Genomic DNA, 19,741 nt, shown 5'->3' on the forward strand with positions numbered 1-19,741 from the left:
GTACGTGTCAGCGCCACTCTGTTAAGGCCGGACGAAGTTTGAGTAGGGGGGGTGCCTCCTCCAAGGCTGTTGTAGTTTTTTGCCCGATGACCCCCACCCCTCATCCCCCCTCGCAACCCTGTCGCCCCCCCCCCCCGTCACCCCCTCCCCCCCCCCCCGTAGATTCAGTTCCTTCTCTCGACTGTTTCGCCACCACCGATGGCCGATGCCAAACTCTCCGTTGTTATTTCAGTACCGGTTTTAAATGTGATATAAAAATATACTTGCACAACTGAAATATATGGCCGCAGCAGGAAAAGCGAACTGAGAAAAGGAACGAATGAACGAACGAACGAACTTATATATACAAGATTTGTGAAGCCAAATCACAAGTCGCAGTTTCCAAAACGAGTTTAATTTCGGCACGCGACTGATAATAAACGTGCATAATGACAAGGAGGGCTTTAACTACCAAATTACTGATGGCTTTTTCCAGCAGTGGATTGATCATGGAATGATGACTAAATATCGCCAAACCCATCGGCCGATGGACACGTAATTAACTGCTCACTAGGTTCTTGGCCTACTCTTCCATGCTGGACAGATGTTTTGCAAGAGGTAGGAGTAGCCACAATTAACGTTTTGGGTAATGCCCCTTCATAGCACATTGAATTTTTGTACTTGGTATAAAGAAGGATCATTGCCTGAAACGTCACCAATTATATATATTTCTTCTTGAGGCCGCACAACGCCATTGACCAATGTGTTCCCGACGAGGGCAGAATGAGCCGAGAGATGGATGCGGCCTGGCGCCATAATAACTCCCGTCCCAGACTAAAACAGATCGCTGGTTACACCGCACACCCTCCCCCCCCAGGTATCATCGGACGCTCGAGGGGGGCGGCACTAACGTGGGGAGCGGTGAGCAGCGTCGTGTTGGAGAGGGCGGAGGAGGGACCCCGTGCCGGTGCCTTCAGGCCCGGCTGTCCCCCCCGCACGGGGCTGGACGGGGGCAGCGAGCGGGGGCTCAGAGAGCCCTCGCTGTCGCTGCCGTGGCTGCTGGGGGGCGTGGGCGGGAGGTGAACCCTGTCCAGCGCTGTTGGGAGGGGGGGGTGGGGGGGGCACAGAGTGTGGGGTGAGGGAGGGTGAGAAGAAGGCAGACGCACGGAATTTTGACGAGCGGCACGCGTGTGCGCGATTACACCGACGCGCGTGGGCGCGCGTGCACGTGGGCGCGCGTGCACGTGGGCGCGTGTACAAGTGGGCACGTGTACACGTGGGCGCGCGTGCACGTGGGCACGTGTACAAGTGGGCACGTGTACACGTGGGCACGTGTACACGTGGGCGCGCGTGCGCACCATCTTTAGTAGATTTTTTTTAAAACAAACCCACGCAGCTCTGAGCTGCATTTTCGGGTTATTCGGCACGGTGCCCTTAGGATTTTCCACGTCGTGCCGAACGACACGTGGCACAACCCAAAAACGCAACGGAGAGCTAGGGATGTCCCGACGTTTCGCTCCGTGCGCTGGGAGCTTCTTCAGGAGCTGAAAATAATTGAGACGGAGCGAATCGCCTGAAGGACGCGCGGCACGACCCCCAAAGCGCAGCACAACGGAGGAAGTCTGCAGAGCAGTAAAATGAAATTAAACATTCCTTTCAGATGGTGCCCACATTTTAAGGACAAATGATTTTATTTCAACTCCATCGTGCATCTATAATTGTGAGGATTCAATTTGCCCGCCAACACTCGCATCACATGCAGCAGGTTAGCATGCAACATCACCCCAATGAACTGGACGCTGTGCGTGCAATGCGTCCGTGATGTAAATGTTCAACTGCACTGCTGTGGCCCCTCGGACACATCTCACGTCAACCCGCGATGGATCGCTACACTGCACGTTTCACTCGACATCCGCTTTATTTTGCCAGTGAGAATGTCCGTGCGTTGATACTGTAAGAACAGCATAGTGTCATCGTAAGACATGGGGGGAATTGTTTCTTTTTTAATGCCACGCTATGGTACAACCAATTACAATTAGTCCGTTTTTTTCTTTCTTTCTGTATCAGTCTAGTCCAGTGGTTCTTAACCTGGGGTGCACACACGTCCTGGGCGTGCGAGATGCCCTTTCCGAGGTTGCAGGCTGCAGTAAAGGTTAAAAACCACGGGGCTAGCCGATGACGTCATGTGAAAGTTTACCCAAGTCTCAGTCTGCCGATTTAATTTCGTCTCTCGTCTCCCCGTCTCGTCAACGAACGCCCCCACCCACGGGAAGGGACACCCTCGCGGGAGCCCCCCAGGTAAAATACTCTCGTGAAAAAATATCTTTTAAAAAAACTGGCTTGACCTTCATTAAATGTCAGTGCGAGGGGCGGGCAATTTCTCTCCCCCCCATCACCCCACCCCCCATTGCTTTTCCTCGGTGCGAGGCATCCTCTAATAATGCTCGTAATGTGTCTTCGACTGCGTGTTCATTCAGACTATCTGCAGTAATTTTGTCTCGTCGCAGCCAGTCACGCTTCGGTCTTTGGTGTGGGTGGTTGTGTAGCCACTGCCATCGCACGGTTAACGTTGCAACAACAAAAAAACACACACTTTGTTGACGATATTTTGCCTCACGAATTGCATTAACAAAAATTAACCGCCGCCAAAACGCACGCACACTCTCACGCGTTATTGTCCTCTTGTCACAAAGCCATTTTGGAAGCCCAAGTCCAAAATAAATACCACACACGCGCTTAACTATAATCAATAAATTTAGGCGTTGCTTTGTTTTTTTTTTCTCTTCTCTCCTCGAGAATTACAGAATTTCTCTGTGGCGACGGCAAAAAGGCGATAAAAGCCATTACAGCCGGAGCCCGGCTCAATTAGAATGAGCGAGCCAGGCATTGGGCCTTGCGTCTCCATGGAAACGTGTGTGTGGGTCGCTCGCTCGTCACAAAACAACCCCGGGGGCGCGCAGCGGAACCCAGCGACGCTGGCGAACGTGCACACGCGAGCATTCCTCTTCGGATCAGAGCACCTCGCCATATCACACGAAGCATTGTTCTACCTGCAATGGATTATACGCGCGCGTGTGTGCGCATGCGCGCGCGTGTGGGAATGAGTCGGATTAACTTATCTCCCCTGAGCCCACTCTGGCTAATTGTCGATTCCTCAGAGCCTGAGAGCTGAGTGGCAATAGCTACAGCATCACTCATAGGAAGGGAATACAAATTAGGCATATATTTTTTTTACCAGGTAAGGCCCCACTGAGCTATGTAGCTCTTTTTCAGAAGTGACCTGGCCACAAATGATACCTCAACAAAGTGGCTTTCACGTGGAAACTTCTAGCGGCCAAATGCCCTCAGCGCACATTTTGAAATGTGGAAGGAAAAACCGGAGGACCCCGAGACAACTCCTAATATCAACGCATTAGAGTCTGGATCAAACCCACGACCTGCATACCAGGTGAGGTAGTTAACATCTCACCACCGTGGCACCCCTCACCTGCTGCACTGGCGCTGAGGAACTGCTCCACGTCATTCGGCTCAATCTTGATCTTTGGCAACACTTTGGGCGGGCACGGCTTGGTCTGAAACAATGCAACACGCTTCTGTCATCATCATCATCATCGGCCAATCTTCATTGTCGTGATCGTAAATATCATCATCGATGTCATCATCATCATCATCGTCGTCGTCATCATCATTACAGATATCACCAACATCGTCATCATCTTCACTATTGGCATTATCATAATCAACAACAACACTTTTTATGATAATTAATACCATCATCACAACACGGCTAGGATTAAAATGAATAATTTTCGTTGAGCCTCGCACAGGGGAGCATTTAGGAGAAGGGCACCGAAAATGTTGCGCAAGAGATATCGGTCAAAACTTCTCTCGTCCTCCAACACGCATCGACATTTTCCACAACTCCACAAACTAAAACTGCGAACCCATTCGCTACATTTCTAACGGCAAAGCTACAGCGGACGAAGCCGCCCCCCCCTCCCCCCCCCCCACCGTTCCCCAACGGGACGAACGTTCGCCGCGCTCCTCTCGCGAAAAACAGCGAGCCGCTATCTTTCTCAACCGAGGGCAAGCGGGGGGCTCTCTCCCCACCCACTCGCTCGCACCATGCACCCCGTCGGATCGCCTCGCCCGCGTCTACCTGCGTCACGTTGGTGGGGACGGGCGATCCGATTCGGTTGCCGTTGCCGTGGCCGGCGCCGCAGCCCGCGCTGGTGCCGGGGGCCGCGCTGCCGCCGCCGCTCGTGTGCTGGGCGGCCATCGCGCCACCTCCACCTCCGCCGCCGTTGTTGTTGTTGTTGTTGCCGCTGCCGGCGACGTTCTTGCAGTTCTGGTTGAACGGCCCGGCTTGGGGGAGCGGCGCCGGCGTGGCGAGCATCTGCGTGCCGGCGGAGGCGGCGGTGAAGTCCGGGAGGGCGGTGGCGGCGGTGGCGGCGGCGGCGGGGGCGTCGAACTCGATGCTGTCGGACGGCAGCAGCGGCTCCGGCTTGAAGGTGGCAGCACGAGCGTGCTCCATTCCCAGGGCCCACACGCCGTCCTCCAGGTCTGCACCGTCGACAGCGTCAGCGCGACAGCAAGCAAACAAGCGTGCGGTCAGAAGTTTGACCCCGGGGCTTGCCCGACGCCACCCCCCCCCTCCCCCCGGCAACTACCTCAACCAATACCAGAACCAAGATGACAACCAAGACCACATTGACCGGAGGCCTCAATGCATTTTGTTCAAAAGCAGCTCTCTGTATTCATCCACCTTTCTGAAATCTCAGTGTATCATCATCTTTCAATAACTTCAAGCATAGACTACGGGTTAGCCTGATGAGGCAAACTACCCAGCAGTCTCCTCCATGTATGCCAACTCTCACACACATACGCACGCAATAACAAACATGTTTTTTTGAACACCGAGTTTAACATGTTTAATTGAAATTAGTATGCTTTATATTCTTGGTTCTATAAGTAAAGTCACGTAGAAGGGAAACAAAATAATAAAAATATAAAACAATAATTGATTGATCAATCAATTTTGTATACACATAGTTCTTTTTTTTTGGTGTGGTTTTCTAAATAAACCCTCTTGGGTTTCCAACCTCACCTGCACCAACTTTTTTTACGTTTTTTATTTGCACTGTTTGTCTTTCGTTTTTTTTGCGATTAAACAATACGATATGGCGTGCCATGAAGACGGGCCATTGCCCGAAACGTCGCCCCTTACACGTGTTGTCTTTTGACATGCATGGGGGGGGGGGGGGGTCCATTGAGGCGAGACTCTTTCCTTCGCGAGTGGCGAGTTTGCGCAAAAACGACTTGCGTTCACAGATGTAGCGCGTCGAATCGTTCCGCGCGACGGAAAACAGGGCGCACACAAAACGTCGCCAATCCCACAAGCACCATCGACGTTCCAGCATGAGCACCGCCGCCGGAGAAACATCATCATCATCATCATCGTCGTCATCCTCGTCGTAATCTTCTCCATTGATGCTCATCGAGAGTTTACCCCCCCCCCTCCCCCGAGCGGAAAGAGGGGCAAGGCTCGCGACACTCAAACTATTGGGAACACTCAAACTATCGATATCACCCATAATTATCGTCATAATAATAGCATACAATTGGCATGGTTTGTTCACGTGACAAACCTGACTCATTGGCTGCGTCGGGTGGTGGTGGCGGGTTTAACGACACATTTATATTTACGCGATCTAACCCAAAACAAACCCCCCTCTATTATGGACAATATAATAACATTATTATTATTGTTGTTATTTTAATTTTGACATGCCTTGTAGATCCGTGGCTCGACTTCGCACAACCGCTGACCCATCCCTTTGTGGTGTCTGTGTCCGCGTGCAAACAGGAGGAGGGCACAGTGCCGATATGAAAGGGGAGTCTGCTGTGTACTCGGTGCCAAACGCATGCAGTCGCTCAGATCCTGTCCCTCGCTCAGATCCTGTCACCCACCGCTCACGTGTCACCCACCCCCTCTCCCGCCGGTGTTGTTTGGCCACCCGTCGCTGCCCAGACCCTCTGCCCCCCCCCACGCCCCTCCACCCCGCTATTGCTGCCCTCTGTCACTCCACCATCCACCCCTGCTGCTCCACTGGTGCCAACTTAACGGTTTTTGTTGTAATAATTTAACAATTTTTTTGGGGGGGGGGGGTTTCCCTCACGACAACTTTTTGTCGAAGTGCCTCCCGACGAATATAGCGACCGTCGACATTTTATCATTTGACTTTCAGGATGAACGCGTCTATTTGGCGATACTTTGTGTGACGTATGAAGCGCTTGTCTTCGGTAAACTCAATAGCTACTGTTTGTTGCCGATTTAAAAACAACATTTTTTTACGTAATTCTCATCATGCCCCATGGAGTAAACGAGTAGCAGCCTCCAGCTCTCATTATCCGCTCCCGTCTCTCCGGCCACTCTCTCGATGTGCTATGAAGAAGAGCCATTGCCTAAAATGCCTTTTGCATACACCGTATATTCTTTCATTTTAAGGCCACAGTATATTTTGTTGAGGCTTTTTTGATTGTTTGTTATTCACCGCAGACAGCATTGTGCAGATTTAGGAGCGATTCCAAGGTGCGCATTAAGGATCCTGTATTGGTGTACGATGTCTAACACCTGGTAAATTGTGTCCGGCGACACGATTCCAGGTACGCATTAAGGATCCCGTATCAACGTACTTCGCATCGTGCTCGATCGATGGTCTCGCGACAGTTTTCGAACACTGGTAGGTCTGTCTCGCGACATCTCGCGACACCTCGTGATGTTCACGTCCCCAACCTTCCACTTTCAAAGGAGTTGGCAAATCCGCCGTTGCCCCCACCCCCCACCACACACAGCTGCGTTTGCAAGGGTAGGTCGGGGTTTTGCGACCGTGTCACAAAATTCTCACTTTGCGCTACCCGGCGATTTCCCCACCCAGGCGAGAGGCAAAAAAAAAAGCAAATTCCATCGACGAGGACAGCTCCACCACCCCGGGAGGGAAGCGTTTCCTCCGCGGCAACAACGCCACTCCTTTGTGCCACTCATCGCATGCAGCAGCAGCAGCAGCAAAGTGGCAGCGGCGGCGCGGACTGCACGTCACGTTTTCTCGCCGTCCAAAATAAATAAATACGTCCCGCGCAGTCCGGTACGTACGCGTGCTCGTAACAGCCCTTCGGGTCAATCCACTGCTGGATCAGGGATGCAGGCATCGGGCACACCGCACAGGTCGTTGGGGGGGGGGAGGAAGACGATTTGACTATAGCCTCACGCTGGTCAGCAGCAGGGATCGGCAAAGGCGGGGAGCATAGACATATGCTGCAACGATGGTTTCTGCCGCACCTACCCTCTTGCTGCCCACGCAGTGCAGCTCCACAATCTTGATTAATAAAGAACAACACTTTTTTTTTTACGACGGCCCGGCCAGTCGTGCACGATGCAGGCTAGGCCCCTTCTGGGATCCGACGAGACCGGGCGCATTCCACGCGGAGCAGCGACTCAATAAAGCCACGCGGCCAACGCCCCAAGACCTTCCTGCTTTTTAACTGCCGAGCGTCCGGGGGGTGCGAACGCGAAACGTGAGCGACGTTTATTTACGTCATCCACCATTCTCCTTAAAGACCACGGCACCGGCCCAAGGAGCGGGAGCGGTGGTGGCGCGCGGCCGGGGCGCGTGACGCGGCGCAGCCCACGCCGGCGCAGTCAAAATGTCAAAAAATGTATAGATTTATTTTTTAGAAAAAAAATGTCAAAAAACACTATTTTTCGAAGCCTGGCTGCCCCCAGGTTTTGCGTGAAAGGCCCCATTGTCTGCACTCGCGTCTCTCGGCGCCGCGTGGAGGGCGAGCGGCCGAGTGGCTGTGCGCGCAAACGTGAGCCGCGTGCAACGGGGGAGGCGTGAGAGCGCTCGCTCAGTGGAGGCCGCACCTGGACACGCTGTTTGGCGTGCGCCATGCTCCTGGCCTCATGCCAACCAAGGGTCTCTAGTACACGGCTTCATTTCTCACTCGCCATATGTACACATGAGCGTCGCTAGGGCCGGCTTGGTGGTCGGGAATATTAGCATAAGGCACTACCAACTCCGGTATAAGGTACGCCTGTTATATATATGTTTCCCTTTAAGGCCACGGTTTTATTGACGAGCGTGTTGAGTTTACTTTTGTTTATTTGCGCCTGTACACCACTGCCAAAGCAGTATCGGAGAGTGGCGAAACCGCTCGCTGTGTCGGCGGTGCTGCTAATGGAGTGGATGTGGCTGTTCAAAGGTTGTCGGGAGGGGGGAGGCACTGACAGACGGAGGGACAGTCAGCCTCAGCACGTGTTCTGGTCGAGCGTCCCAGCAAAGCTGTCGCTTTTCGCATGAGGTCCCTCCTCGGGCTAGGAGACATACACCACGGCTCATCGTTCAAACGAACAAAATCGACAGAGCAGCAGTCCGGTCAGGAATGCGAGGAATCCGGTCTCGTTGGCGACGGGATTCCAGCCAAGCGTGGTTGCTATTTGGACACTAATGAAGCCTGGATTGTGATTAGGAGGTTTTAAGTAACAGCTCCTAGGATGGCAAACACGTTCGAGATTGGGGCAATTGTCAGGAAAGCTGCATCCTGACTCCAAGAACAAAATGTAGCTACTAGCACGTGCCCCCCATCATGTTCGGAGACCGAGATCAACGTTTCTCAACTTCGGTTCTCGTAACCGGCGCCTCGTTTATAAGAATATCAATCTCGTAACCGGCGCCTCGTTCATAAGAATACCAATCTTTAGTTTTTTTTCCATATGCAAATGTTTCCACTGCGCACCGCACGCACCTGACGGTTGTGAATCGCGGAGAGCTGTATCATGGGTGGGTGGGGGTGGGATAGCAAGGACTGGAAGCTGCACGCACACACCAGAAAACACTCACGCCAACTGAGCAACACGCAGAAGTGCGAGAGATTTGTCATTCCGTGATGACGCACGTGGACTCTGAATGAGAAAAAAAAACGAACGCAGGGTTGGCACGACATTGAGATAACGAAAGAGAAAACCATTTAACAAATGCAAATTAGGGACATTGTGTTGACTGTCACAAAGAGTAAGTAAACTAATCTATTTAAAAACTAAGCTATTTTCATTTTTACCAGGTAAGGCCCATAATTATAGCTCTTTTTCAGAAGTGACTTGGCTATCACAAATGATAGCTCAACGAAGTGGCTTATCATGTGGAAAGTTATAGCAGGTCAAATAATCTTGAACGCACGTTGATTCTAAATTTGGAGCAACAAACCGGAGGACCCGGAAAAAAATTCACACGACCACGGGAAGAGAGACCTGTAAACTCCAAATATTCAGGCATCGTCAGGGTCGGGATCGAACCCACGACCTCCTGCATAACAGGCGAGGGAAATAACATCTCACCACCATGAGCAGGATACACGACCAGAAGTAACGATGGCCGTGGTCGAGACTGGCGATTGAATGGCCGCCAAAGGAGGGAGAAGCCAACTGAGAGTATGTCCACTGTGGAGACGATGCCATGACATCAGCTAATGGGCCGCGGCGAGTTGGATCGTGGGACGCACATGACCGCATGTCACGGAAACACCACGGTGGGGGCGGAGGGAGTGGGGGGGGGGGCCTTCATCCAACAGTGGCTAGAACATCACCGACAACACTGACGGAATTCCGATGATAAACAAAATCACGTAAAAGCCACGTGTTCCCATAGTGACAACAAAATTGCCACGGGCTAATAACGGGGGGCATTTTCAATTAGCATGCGGCCATCAGGGACGGCGGACCCCAACACCCCCCGACCCCTGCCAGCCGTCGAGGGAATCGCGAGAGGCTGGGCGCGGCGGCGCTGGACGGAGGAGCTGCCCGCGAGCGGTAATCAAACGATGTGGAGGCCGCACCCTGCCCCCGAGACGCTGACAATTCCTCGCGGAGGCAGAATCGTAAAGCGTCGTCCGATCGTCGCCGGTGGGGTGGGAGGAGGGCCGTCGCGTCATCCGCACGTTTAAAGGGCGGCAATCTCACGCAACCGTTGGACCCGAGGCTTTCGGGGTCGAACAGCGAGTACTTTTACGAAGGTGCTGCGTGCGCAGGCCGCCGTGGGGGCTGCCACGGGGGACGGGAGGGTTTGCGATACCAGGTTGCATTTTTGGAAACGAGTGTCAGATAATTGTTGAGGTTTGTTTTTTTTATATTCATATTCTTGGTTCTTTCGGCAAAGTCACGTAGATAGAAAACGCCGTCTCCAATAGTAGTCAAGAATGAGCCGTCGCTGTCATGTAAAGTCCAATCCCCCCCAATTATTATCATAAACTCTGTCTCTCTATTCACGTGTGAAGAAGAAGGAAGAAGGAGGAGGAGGGAGAAGGAGGAAGAATATGAAGGAGAATTAGAAGGGCCATGTCAGGACACATCGCCGCTTATAAATCTTTTATTTCAAGGTCACCACGTCATTGATTATTGTCTTGAGCTTTGTTTTTGCACCACTGTCAACGCGGCAACATCAGCAGCATCACCAGATAATTTGTTTTGATCAGTGTCAAGTCAAGAGACAGACTCCGTATGGGACCTGCAGAGAACAGCGCATCAGCCGGTGTGCTGTGTGCTCGATAACACAGGGGGCAGAAAGTGGAATCGCATAATCACACGTGGGGTTGCTTCAAGCGCCTTGTGTGGTCCACACGCAAGAGGAAGCGCTTTCCCACGCACACCGCTGCCGCAAAGAAAAACTATTTTGTCGCATGGCAGTAAAACCATTTTTTTTATTCTTAGTACTGGAATAAGTACAGCCAAATGAAGTGACGAAAGTTAACGTTTAGATCTATGTTTTTTCTTTTGTGAAGTCAGAGGCAAACCAGGCCGAGACCATCCGATCGCTGGTGTTTGAAACTCGAAATAAAAGCCCAGGATGCCAGCGGTGGCCGCCCCAGCGGTGGCGGCCCCAGGGGTGGCGGCCCCAGCGGTGGCGGCCCCAGGGGTGGCGGCCCCAGCGGTGGCGGCCCCAGCGGTGGCGACCCCAGCGGTGGCGGCCCCAGCGCTCCAACAACGCCTGGAGCCGGCCGCGTTCGGAACCGACGGCCTTCCACCGGTCGCTCGCTCGCTCTCGGATTTGACCGACGAGGGCCGCGTTGCACCGCCGTGAAATCTGATCGCCGCAATGAGGGCACGGAGCAGGAAGCGGACGGCTCGGTGTGCAGGCCGGCGAGCTGATGAGATCATTCCGGACGCGGCCGCCCGTCAGCACGGCAACAACAGGTCGTGGGGTGGCGGTTCGCGATGGTGCAAACAAGCGAGTTAAATCGTTTGTGAGCGACTTTTTGTGTTCGTGTGCACAAGCTGTGCGCACTCTGACCGGCGTCACCGCTGCATGTCCGCACCAAGACCACCACCCCATCCCGGCATTCTACATCGCTCTCGCGGTTACCGAGCCGCGGCACGAGCTCGCTCGCTCTCGCCAGGTGCGGCGTCCTTCCTGGGAGATTCTTTCAAACGCAAATCCGGTTATGCAAAGACAGCGCCCACCAAACCGTGAACCTCCCATGCGGAAAAAAATGAAAACACGAGAACGTCCAGGCTGTGTAAAGACACGCAGGTACGCCCCCGCGTAGCCGACGCTTTGTCTTTTTCGATAACGAAAAAAATGAAAACGAGAACCGCACCCGGGCCCCGTCACGCCTGAACGGGCGTTAACAAACAGAGGGCACGGCGGAGGCCTTTTAAAAGAGCAATGGGTGTGACCCGCACACGCGGGACATTATATTCACACCGAAGAATATGGTGCAGGTTGAGCGGCGGTGATGCCAAATGCCCCGCACCTCCAGCAAACGCTCGTGCTGCACGGGGCAGGGGGCTTGGCCGTGCTGGGCTGCGAGGGAGCTCGCTCGCACCGAGCCGGCCACAGCGGCCGCACAATTTCGGTGGAGTTCGCCGAGCGTGGCGACGGAGAGCTATCGGCTGTGGGGGCTCGGGTTTTGCAGCACTCCGCGTGCCCGCGTGTCTGTGCCGCGCCGGTTCAGTGGCGGCGGCGTCTCCTCCCAATTATTATCCACTAAATTATCAGCACCACGACTTTTAGATGATATATTTTTTTTTTACACACACGCGGCGGAATTTCTTACAGAGATAACGATGATCATGATGGCGGCGACGCCAACGGCGATGAATCGCTCGATTTGGCATTAAATTATTTGGTTGAAGGAGTTGCAATGAATCGGTGTGCCAACGCGGTGAGGTGGTGTTAAGCATCAGCCCTTCATTAAAAAAAAAATTATTGAACAAGAGCCAATTACAAAGCCCAAGCTATAGGGGAAAGTTGTTTCGTGGACGACAAGCCCGAGGCTATGTGCCCATGGGGTAAGGGGAGAGAGCCCCCTCGTATTATTAATGGCACAGAATTGGCCAGGCATCCCAATGTATCTGGATTCCTCCTTTAAAAAAAAAGAGTCTTGAGACTCAGCCAAGCTTACCTGTGTAAATAATTGGCATTGCGCACTTATTTGAATGAACGTCATTTGGGCAGTATTTAAATATGTATTTGAATGTAGAATGGAATCAGCTTGTGCGTGTGGGTCTCCCTCTCGTAAGTCGTGCCGTCTATCATATGTACTCACTAACAGCACTTGCCCCAAGAGTATGTTAAGTGAGTGTGCGTGCCCATTTACAAAAAAACAGTCTCCTAAGTAGGACTCTTTGCACACGATTGGCCCAATACTGGCACACACACACACACACAGTACACTAATATTATAAATAGCATACACATGAGACGTGTGATAAAATTATTTGTAATTCAATTGCAGCAACAAAACAAGCGTTAGTTTTTTGTGTTGATCTGTGTTGATTTCATACGGGGGGGTATCTTCGTCTCTCCTCGTCTCTCGCCAAAAGCAAAAAACGCCGAATTCAAACTGGTTCCTTTAAAAGCGTTCAATCGAGAGCTCGCACGTGTGGAGCAGAGGCCAAACAATGCCTGCACAATTGAAGCCGACACCGACAACGTGCCCGCGTGCCAAGAATAATGAGATCCCCCATCTCAAACTGAAATCCCACCAAGCATAGAATTATTTGCTCAGAGCCAGGCCTACATGTGGGCAGGATTAGAAGCCAACATTCCGCTCGCTTCACTCTCAAAAAGCTGCACAGATAGTTATTTTCCATCGCATTATCGCCAGCTCGGAAAGTTTGAGCTCACGATTGAATTTGGGGGCTTTTAGTTTATCTCGTTTACATTGACTAAATATGTCACTGCAAAGGACAAAACTATAGCCTCGTTTTGAAATGCAATTACCTTCCTGTGTTGTTCATTTAGGAGTGTTCAAGTGCCGAGCCTGCCGCGCTATGAACCCAGTGAACCGAGTTGAATTCCTGGCCGAAGCCAACATCGGTGACGGACGATTATCTGAACCAGTCCTAGGCCTACCCCATTCTGCCTTCGACAACCCGCACTGAACCAGAGTGGCGAAGTATGTTCACACAACCACCCATGGCTGACCCGGCATGGTGACTTTTTTCTAGCAGTGGCCCGACACAGGGCTGCAAGTTATTCGTTTCTTACCTTATTCTATTTTATTTAGAATTGATATCATTTTATTGAATTTGCATGTTTGCTATGGTAGGAGATAACAATTACAGTGTAAGCTTATTATGAGGAATTTGCTTACTTTATAAGCTCACAAGGTTCCAGGAGAGAGCCACATGGCAGCCGCTACTCTGGGCACTTCATGAACTCTGGCTCAGCATTCCCTGGGCCAGGTCCCAAGCAGTAAAATCTTGTGGCCAAAACCAGCCAAGAGAGTCGGGGAATGAATCTGCAGGCTTGCAAGGACCACGGGGAAGCTCGCGGAGATTTATATATTCCTTTCGATATTATCGTGGCTACCCTTGCAGTTGGCGCTGCAGCGAGCGGTGGCACGGCGGTTGATGCACCGCAACTCTGAACACTGCCGCCCGAGTTCCGATTCCCAGCCGCGGCTATTGTCAGTGGCGAGCAAGGGGGGAGGGGGGGGATGGAGGCTCCCTCCCAGCCCGATCGACTCACCCTGGTCAAAGTCGTCGAGCTTGAGCGGAGCGAGCGGAGACTGCGGGGTGGAGTAGCTGTGCTCTGCCTGGATGTGAGGTTGAGCCGGGGTGAGGTCCACCTCCATCAGAATGCTCTTGTCCACCAGCAGAGGGTCCTCGAACAGCGTGTTGAAGAGGTCCTGGGAGAACTCCTCCAGATTCTCCGACAGGTGCTGGTGGAGGGGAAACGGGGTGGGTGGTGGCGAGCTGTTAATTCCCTCGTCTGGTATGCAGGAGGTCGTGGGTTCAATTCCAACCCTGAAACGTGTATATTTGCAGTTTGCATGTCTCTCTCCCCATGGTAGCATGGACTTTTCTCCTGGTGCTCTGGTGCTTCCCCTCCACATTTAGAATCAATATGCTATAAATTTCCACGTGATGATAAACCACTTCGTTGAGATATCATTTGCGGCCAGGTCACTTCTGAGAAAGAACTGTATAGCTCAGTAGGCATTACCTGGTAAAATAAAATAAAATGTGTTTCATAGTTTAGTTTACATACAGCGGTCAAACTGGTCAGAGTTGGGCACAGGTGGTGCACACAAACACAAAAGGGCACGTTACTGGTGGTCCCCGCTCTTACGAAGACGCATTCCCGGAAACCCCGTCGTCGTCATCGTCGTTGAAACCGGACCCACTATTTTCCCCACAGACAGTAGACACAGTGAGAAACGTCACTCACCGACGTGCTTTTCCCTTTCGTCGGCCATACTTCAACGGCGTTTCACGAGATAAAAATCCACTAAGGACACTTGAGAACAACGAAAGCTCCTCCACTTCAATTCAGCCGAGTCACGTTGGAAAAACCAGACTGATAATATAGGTTTTTTTGGGGGGAGTTAGATCGCGTGAATAGAAATGTGTCGTTAAACCCACCACCACCCGACACAGCCAATTAGTACGGTTTGTTACGTAAACAGAACATGCCAATTCGTTACTAGTACAGCACACCTGTGTGTTGGAGAGCAAATCCACAACGTTTACAATCAGAGTACGACGTTTCGTTAGTAATTACAACCGGCATCAAGAGGCGGACAACCAAACTAAACTGACCCTGTTCGAATGCGTACGGAGTCGTGTCGGGAAGACGCGTCGTACAAGTCACGTTTTTGCATCGTAAAATCGATCCACAGTGGCATTATATGAACGTCGTAAATGTGGTACACAGTAAAATCGGTACCACCGTTGTAAATCGACCGGTAAGGGGATGGGTGTAATTAGCATGTAGGCCTCCCGTTACTGGTATTTCCAAATCGCACCATCATCGCCGTCGGCTACGATCGATCTACTGCTGGAGGAAGACCGCCCCCCCTAGCCACACCGAGAACTCATTTTAGGCCGAGTTCTGAAAACCACTTTCCATTGATGTTGGCCATGTCCGGGACACAAACGCAAGCCTCTGGGTTTGTCGTGCAGCACGCAACCCACGCCACCTCGAATGCGCACACACACACCACAAAGAGAAGGATCCCCTATATAGTCTTCACAAACTGTTGGGGCAAGTGCTGTTAGAGAGCGCCTACGATGGCCGGCACGGCACACGACGTGGTGAGTGGCGTTGTTTACACAACGTGCCAGGTAATCATTCGAGGCGGTGTTGGTGGTCATGAGCGGGAATCAAACTGGGGTCGCTGTGTTCCCAACCGCAGTGTGTTAACCGCTGCTCCAACACTCTCCACATACACACCTTGCCAGCTCCGCGTGGTGCCCAGCCATTTGCTGGGCACTACGCGGATCGAACTGCCCGCCCCTGAAGCCTCCACACTAGGCCTCGGCAAGGTAAGGTAATTTACCTTTTATACCGGGTAAAAGGGTAAAGGTGTCGACATGCCAAGGGGTAAGGTAAAGGGTAGGGTAAAGGTAGCTCGGAAGAATTACCCGGTAGGGTAAAGGTAGCGAGAAGTATTACCCGGTAAATACGGTGCCTTGTTTACCGCTAAAAGCTCCGTGGCGCAGTCCGTGGCCTCCATTTAATAAGTAATATTTTAAAAAAATAAAAACACGCTTTTATGAAATCTACGAGTAATGGCAGAACTCCACGACTCCAGGAAGTGGCCCCAAAGCTTGCCACGACGTAAGGAGCCGTGGCCAATTACAGCCAACGTCAGCTGACAGTGGACAATTAGACCTAAGCCGAAACATAACATTTAAAAAATAATGCTTAAAAATATTTTCATTTTATTTTTTATGATAGAATATAGTATCGTCATCAGTATGACATAAGTATACCAAGTTCGCAGTCGAAACCACATTGGGAAGTGGGTTAAAATTGAGTTACAAGATATGAAGATACGACAACAGAGTGAGTTTAAAGAAAGCGTGTAAAATTGGAATAATCGAGAGTATTCTATATGAATAAAGCGCTCTATCTAGCAGTTACCTGTTATAAACCTTTTTCATGTGTAGTACCCCATTAATTACCCTGTAATCGGGTAATTTGTATGGGGTAAGGGTAACATGTAGGGTAAAGGTAGGCTCGTTACTTTTAACCTTCTACCTTACCTGCTAAAGGGTAAAAGGTAGGGTAGAGTGATTGTATTGTGGTAAGGTAAAAGGTAGGGTAAAGGTAGGCTCGTTGTTTTTACCTTACCTTGCCGAGGCCTACTCGACACTGAGCACAATCGTCCACAGTGGCCATTCCTATTTCATTGCACGGCGCTGTCCAGGCACGCGCTCTCACACGCACGGCCAATCCAGCACCCCCCCCCCCCCCACCTATTGGCCGTTTATTATCCGACTTTCCGCAGAAGTCATAGGACTTGCTCAATAGAGGGCACTTATTACGACGCAAAACGTTTAGTCGGTTTACTGCAATTTCTTGAAATATATTGACCGGGCCCCCCAAGTGATGCACGACCGACTTCGCGAGCAAAGAAAGGAGCAATTACGTCTAGAATTCTCCCTCCAGCCACCCCCTGGTGCTCCCCCCGCATCCCTCCACAGCCGCCAGCAGCAGCAGCAGTATTTGCCATCCCCCGCCCCCCCACTCTGCGGAAACTGGGATATTCCGAATGTATGGCGAGCATCACTGACGTACGCCCGAGGGAGCCTTCTCCCCGTCGTGAACCACCAGCCCGCGGACACGGGCCGAGACGCGTCGAGGGTTTCGTGTGCGCTCGGCGTGCACCGATTCACACCCGCCGCCCGTCGTTGAACATCACCGTCACCGGGGGATTCCATGAATTGGCGCCATTCAGGGGTCGCGATTCGATTCAAGGATCGAAGGATCGACGGGGTACATTTTTTGTTACATTTCCCCCCCCCCCCCACCTCATACCGTTTCTCCGATGGGAGCGGTGACACAGCGCTTTTACCGAGCCACGCTGACCGGCAACGCTGAAGCATGGTCGTGCTATCACCATGACGAGTAGAGCTGTGGGAAGCATTCATCAAGCAGTGGATCGATATAAATGATATCTCATGGGCTTTTTTTCCAGTTTCTACAGTCTCGTTCACTCAATTCATAGAACTCTGCACGAATAATTTATAAGTGATTCTCTCAATCTTGCTGCAATCGGTTCTATAATACAAAAAAAAAAACTCAGCACGTTTGCCAATAACACTGTGGCCCTAAAATAAAAATAAATTTAATAGGTGACGTTCTAGTCAATGACCCTTCTTCATAGCGCAGTATTCGCTCCTCGCTCTCAATGAGAGAGGAAGACTCGGAGGCACGAGGAGGAGCCAGAGACGAGCGGGAAAGGCGACAGCCATGCCAAAAATCGCCCGAGTTCTGCAAACCTCTATATATTAAGGTATTAGCAGCCGATTAATGAGTGCTGACATGTGGAAGGAAACTACATTATCCGAAGAAAATCCATGTGTGCGAGGGGGCAATATTCTATCCTGCTCCATCAGAGGTGGAGTTCGCATTTTCCGTACCGCCTTCTCCTGGCGAGCCAGGGTACGGCTCCCCCACCTTGGCCAGCCCCAGCTGAAGGGAGTTTCACAACAACAACATCTGTGCGGTGATCCAGCAACCCTCACTGCTGCTGCCTCCACTGTGCTGCATCTCAGGCAGCCACGTGCAGCAGCGTGGCCACCACCGCCGCCACCACCACCACCGCTGCCGCCCGACTATCGACTATTGGCATGGACACGTCTTGCTGCATTCTGCGTCGACGAGCTCAGACCCAGCCCGGGAATGAATCCCACTGCATTTGCGTTGGCCCCCCTCCTCCCCCACACCGCCCCCCACCCCCTCCGAGGATCGCAGCTCAGATGGCAGGAATTCCTCTCCCAAGCAGCACGGACTCGTCTTTGGGCCTCGAGCCAAATAGTCTACGAAGCAGAAATATTTTACACAAAGCACTGGGAAGGAGACTGTTGAGGATGTTAAACGTTGCACCAAGCAGCAGCAGCTGAAGGGCTCTCCGACGAATGGCGTGGATCTCTTTGAGAGCGTTTAGAAAACCGCTTTCGAAACGCCATAAATATTCGGTGCGGTTGAAACTCAGGTCAAGGTGTTTTTGACATAGGTCAAAGGGTCATCGCTCGTCAGTAACACCGCAGGTCGCCGGGTCATGCGAGACGGAATGCGCACCACTGATGTTATCCGTGGTTGGCCATAAAATTCAGGTGGCCTGGATTCATCACGCAGCACCTAAGCCATGTATGTAAAAGTAGACATTTTCATGCACTCTATAAACGTTTTTTTTTTGCATATGACGTCTAAACAAATAAGCCAGGAAAATGTTTCCATTGCAGTAGAGGCTTTTTGTTCAACGGCTTTTGGCTTTGTCATTATCCTCCCGTGTCCTTTTCGAGTTCTTTGGGACTCAGAGGCGAGGTCACCCTTTATTTACTGGGCTCAGTTCTGCACACTGATTTACAGGAAAAAGCCACAGTGTCAACAGCACAACACTCCGGGCTTGGATCTCAGGCCAACGCCACATTCCTCGCCGCCGCTAACGCGGCCACCATGGCGACTAATACTACGGCAAAAGTTTCATGCCGGCCAAGATGTTTTTTTTTCTCCCCCCTCCTCTTGGGAATGGATCTCCTCATAACCAGGAGATCGTTGAACAGCCCCCCCCCCCACCATCGTTTCGATAGAGTGCTCTTGCCAATAACATCCGGCAACCCAGCAACGTTCAATTCACGAGATTAAGCATTATCAGCAGTCAGGCGGACAAAACCTGGCCCAGAGTTTGCTCGCTCAAATAAACTCTGCTGGATATTGGTCTGGAAAAGGGAACAGGCCGATGGTTAAAAAATTGATATATATATATTTTTTTAAGGAGACAGAACAGATGTTTCGTATATATTACAGATGTTTCCTATAACCAGGCCTACATTTCTAAACGATTATATTCTGGGCCACTGGTAGACTGAAGTATCAGTCACTGCGAGAGGCATACTGGATGTGGTGTGCAGGGTGCAAATATAATTGTTGGGTAGCTGACCGAGGCAGATCCTGATTGAAACGAAGTAGATTCCGAAAACAACAAACGATAAGAATAATAATTTGTGCATTTGGTATTTGCACCATTATCATAGCACAACGCAGCTTTCGTGAAAGTGCAATGATTCCTAGACGGGCATAGTCTGCTACACGGCAAAAACCCCAAAATCACCACCTCCCCAGAACTCCGCCGTCCCTTTCACTCCCAATCCGTGCATCTTCAATGACCGCGGCTGGGTGGCTGGGTGGGCTGGGTGGGCTGGGTGTGTGCACGGCGGGGAGGAGTTGACACGACGTGGGGGGCTACACCC

General features: G+C 51.7%; 1 protein-coding gene across 1 annotated transcript in view; it reads right to left on the minus strand.

Annotated features, from left to right (window-relative positions):
* The window catches only part of CREB3L1 (cAMP responsive element binding protein 3 like 1), a 58,539-nt gene that overhangs the window by 14,645 nt on the left and 24,153 nt on the right, over window positions 1-19,741 (minus strand). The window contains exons 2-5 of the mRNA XM_076065185.1: window positions 14,007-14,199; window positions 4,139-4,542; window positions 3,467-3,551; window positions 891-1,075 (exon numbers count right to left, since the gene is read on the minus strand). Coding sequence (XP_075921300.1) covers window positions 891-1,075; window positions 3,467-3,551; window positions 4,139-4,542; window positions 14,007-14,199 — 867 coding nt within the window. The remainder of the gene's footprint in view (window positions 1-890; window positions 1,076-3,466; window positions 3,552-4,138; window positions 4,543-14,006; window positions 14,200-19,741) is intronic.

This window comes from Petromyzon marinus, chromosome 7 (genome assembly GCF_048934315.1).
Source record: "Petromyzon marinus isolate PM22_M1 ecotype Great Lakes invasive population chromosome 7, UKy_Petmar_22M1.pri1.0, whole genome shotgun sequence".
Taxonomy (NCBI): Eukaryota; Metazoa; Chordata; class Hyperoartia; order Petromyzontiformes; family Petromyzontidae; genus Petromyzon; species Petromyzon marinus.